This window comes from Chinchilla lanigera, unplaced genomic scaffold (assembly GCF_000276665.1).
Source record: "Chinchilla lanigera isolate Chin_1 unplaced genomic scaffold, ChiLan1.0 scaffold00034, whole genome shotgun sequence".
Taxonomy (NCBI): Eukaryota; Metazoa; Chordata; class Mammalia; order Rodentia; family Chinchillidae; genus Chinchilla; species Chinchilla lanigera.
The window spans coordinates 13182019-13184575 of NW_004955435.1; the positions used below are offsets into that span (position 1 = coordinate 13182019).

Sequence of the window (2557 nt, forward strand, 5' to 3'; positions counted from 1 at the left end):
TGGCCTATGATGTCCTTGACCAGCACCGCATATTTGAACCCAAGTGCCTGGAGGCGTTCCCTAACCTGAAGAACTTCATGTCCCGCTTTGAGGTGATGCCTCTGATCTTATTCTTGTGTATCCTTTTGTCCTTGCCTGCTTCCCTTATGCTTTCTTGCTGCTGGAGCCGACATAAAGAATAGCATTGACTGACCACTATCTTTATATGCCAGGAACTGTGCCTACATCTTACATTTTTTGTGTCAAATTTATCATCACAACATTGCCAGAAGGTTGATAGAATTATGAGCCCCACTGCATAGAGACTGCAGAAGACGTCATTTGCTAAGTGTCCCAGTGTCAGGAGGGTTGTGCTGGACTCCCTGTCAACTCTGGTATCTAAGGGTGACAGGAGGGGATTCTCCCTATTTTGTGCTCAAAGAAAGAGCTTTAGGCCCCTGTACAGCTGGTTTTCCAGCCCAGCACCCTTTGCAGGATGAATAGCATGTGAGGAGAGTGTGTAGCTGGCATGAAGGGGCAATGAGACCCTTTGGTTGTAACTTTTGCTGGACTGGGCACACACATGGGTGCCCAGCTGGAGGATTTTATCTTGCCCTGTGCTATGGTTGGGGACATTCCTTCTCTCCCTTCTCCTGCATTTTTGCAGTACCTGAATTTTCCATTTGTGAAGTGGGGAGGACACTAGTTTCTACTCTTACTAACATTCCCCACCTCCTCAGTAGGAGGCTGTGTGTCAGTCTCAGAGGGAGATGCACAGACCCTTCCCCCTATGCTGGGACTCAGCGTAGCCGAGGTCAGCTGGCATACCAGATTGTGGGGTACATGTACCACCACTTGGGTGCTGGGGAGCACAACCTGACCTCACTTGATAGTTAATCATATATCACTCAAAGTTCACCTGTTTGAGCCCAGCAAAGCCTATTTTATTAGAGGTTTGGGAATTTGAGGCATTAGTCTAACTGGTTTTTCAACCTGGCATTTGCTTTCCTTTCCCACCCCACATGAAGCAATGTATTTTCTCAGTTAGTTCTCATCAGCCCTGGTCCTGCCCAGGCAGAGTGGCCTTTAAGATTATGCAAGAGCTGGCGATATTGTGAAGAAGGGTGGGGGAAAGCAGAGTGCTGAAACTTGAAGCCAGCTGAGCCATGGAAACCCTGGATCTCAGAATCCTTTACAAATTAGCTGGGCCCCTTTCCTGGTAAAGTGGCACATAGCACATCTGAATGTCGTTCTGTGTATTCTGCTATACTAGAGGCAGATGGGAGATATTTTGGGGCCTGGTATAGTTTTGATTGGTATCAAGTATAGCAGTTTTAGCTTTCTAATTTACATAAATGGTCCTTTCTTTGCGGGTCCTCTTCCCCTTCTCCACTTACATCCAGCATTTGTTGAGTCACTGGGTGAGATCTGGGCTCCTCTCCAAGGTACACAGGCATGTCCTCAGCCCCTTTACTTTACTGGATCCCTTCTCTGTGTTATTACAGGCAAGCACTAGCATCAGCATGAAAAAGGATAGAGTTTCAGCATGTGGGGAGTAAGAGAACCTCTTGGCTGGGTAAGCGGGGAGTGCAGCAGAGAGAGCATAGAACTGGAGGGAGAGCGAGCCCAGCTAGCTCCATCCAGCCTTTGTCTCTTAGTAGCTAGGTGAGAATGAGGAAGCTGTGTTCCTCAGTTTCCCTCTGACGGATGGTGATGGCAGGACCTTTCTTGCCGGTCAGTTGGGTGAATTTTCTTCCTGCATATCTTAATCCTTAATGGATGTTCCTGGTGTGGTGTTGTTGGAACTCAGTGGGGCGTCAGACCTGAGCTTTCACTTTCTCTCTCCCACTTGCAGGGCCTGGAGAAGATCTCAGCCTACATGAAGTCCAGCCGTTTCCTTCCAGGTCCTATGTATCTAAAAATAGCCAAGTGGGGCAACAAGTAGGACCGTGTAATTCCTCACCACAGAAGGGGACCCCTCACTGGACCTGCTTCCCAAGCGCCCAGGACACAACAGGCTCCCTCAGTCCCTATTCAATCTTCTCAGTATGTCTTTCTTTTTTCTGTGGAGGACCACCTAGGCGACTCTCCTTAAATGAGGGGCAGTTGCCTCAGTTTTGGCTGAGCCTGCCCCTATTTCCACGTATTGACATGTACTGAGCTGGCTAACACCCTTTCCTTATCCCTTCAATTGAGCAATGCATATGGTCTAGCCGAGGTGCTGATGGTAATCTTTGGAGATGACAGATGTGTCTCTCCGACCCCCTGTTGCTCCCTCGAGTGAGCTGGGATGAGGCAGGATGTGTGAGCCAATGCTCCATGCCTTGGATTGAGCCTTGGAGTAGGGGCTATGACTTCCTGGGGCTTCAAAGATTACACATCACAGTTGAAGCACTGACCCCAAAACATTAGATTCTATCTCAGTTGTGTTATGCAGATTACTTTCTGCACATCCTTCTCTCTGCATATGGCAGAGGTGATTTCAGGCCTCCCCGCTAGCCCAGCTCACGGCACTCATCTCTTTCCCGCCACTCTCACCGTCACTCATCCTCAAGCCACTCCCCCTTGACAAATGAAT

General features: G+C 48.8%; 1 protein-coding gene across 1 annotated transcript; it reads left to right on the top strand.

Moving 5' to 3' along the window:
• On the top strand, positions 1 to 2167 carry LOC106146329 (glutathione S-transferase Mu 6-like; the record flags this gene model as incomplete). Its single annotated transcript, XM_013516463.1, is given in 2 exon segments — positions 1 to 92; positions 1835 to 2167. Coding segments are annotated over 2 exon segments (182 nt in total), but the record flags the coding sequence as incomplete, so codon positions are not given.
• Between the last annotated feature and the right edge of the window lie 390 nt (positions 2168 to 2557).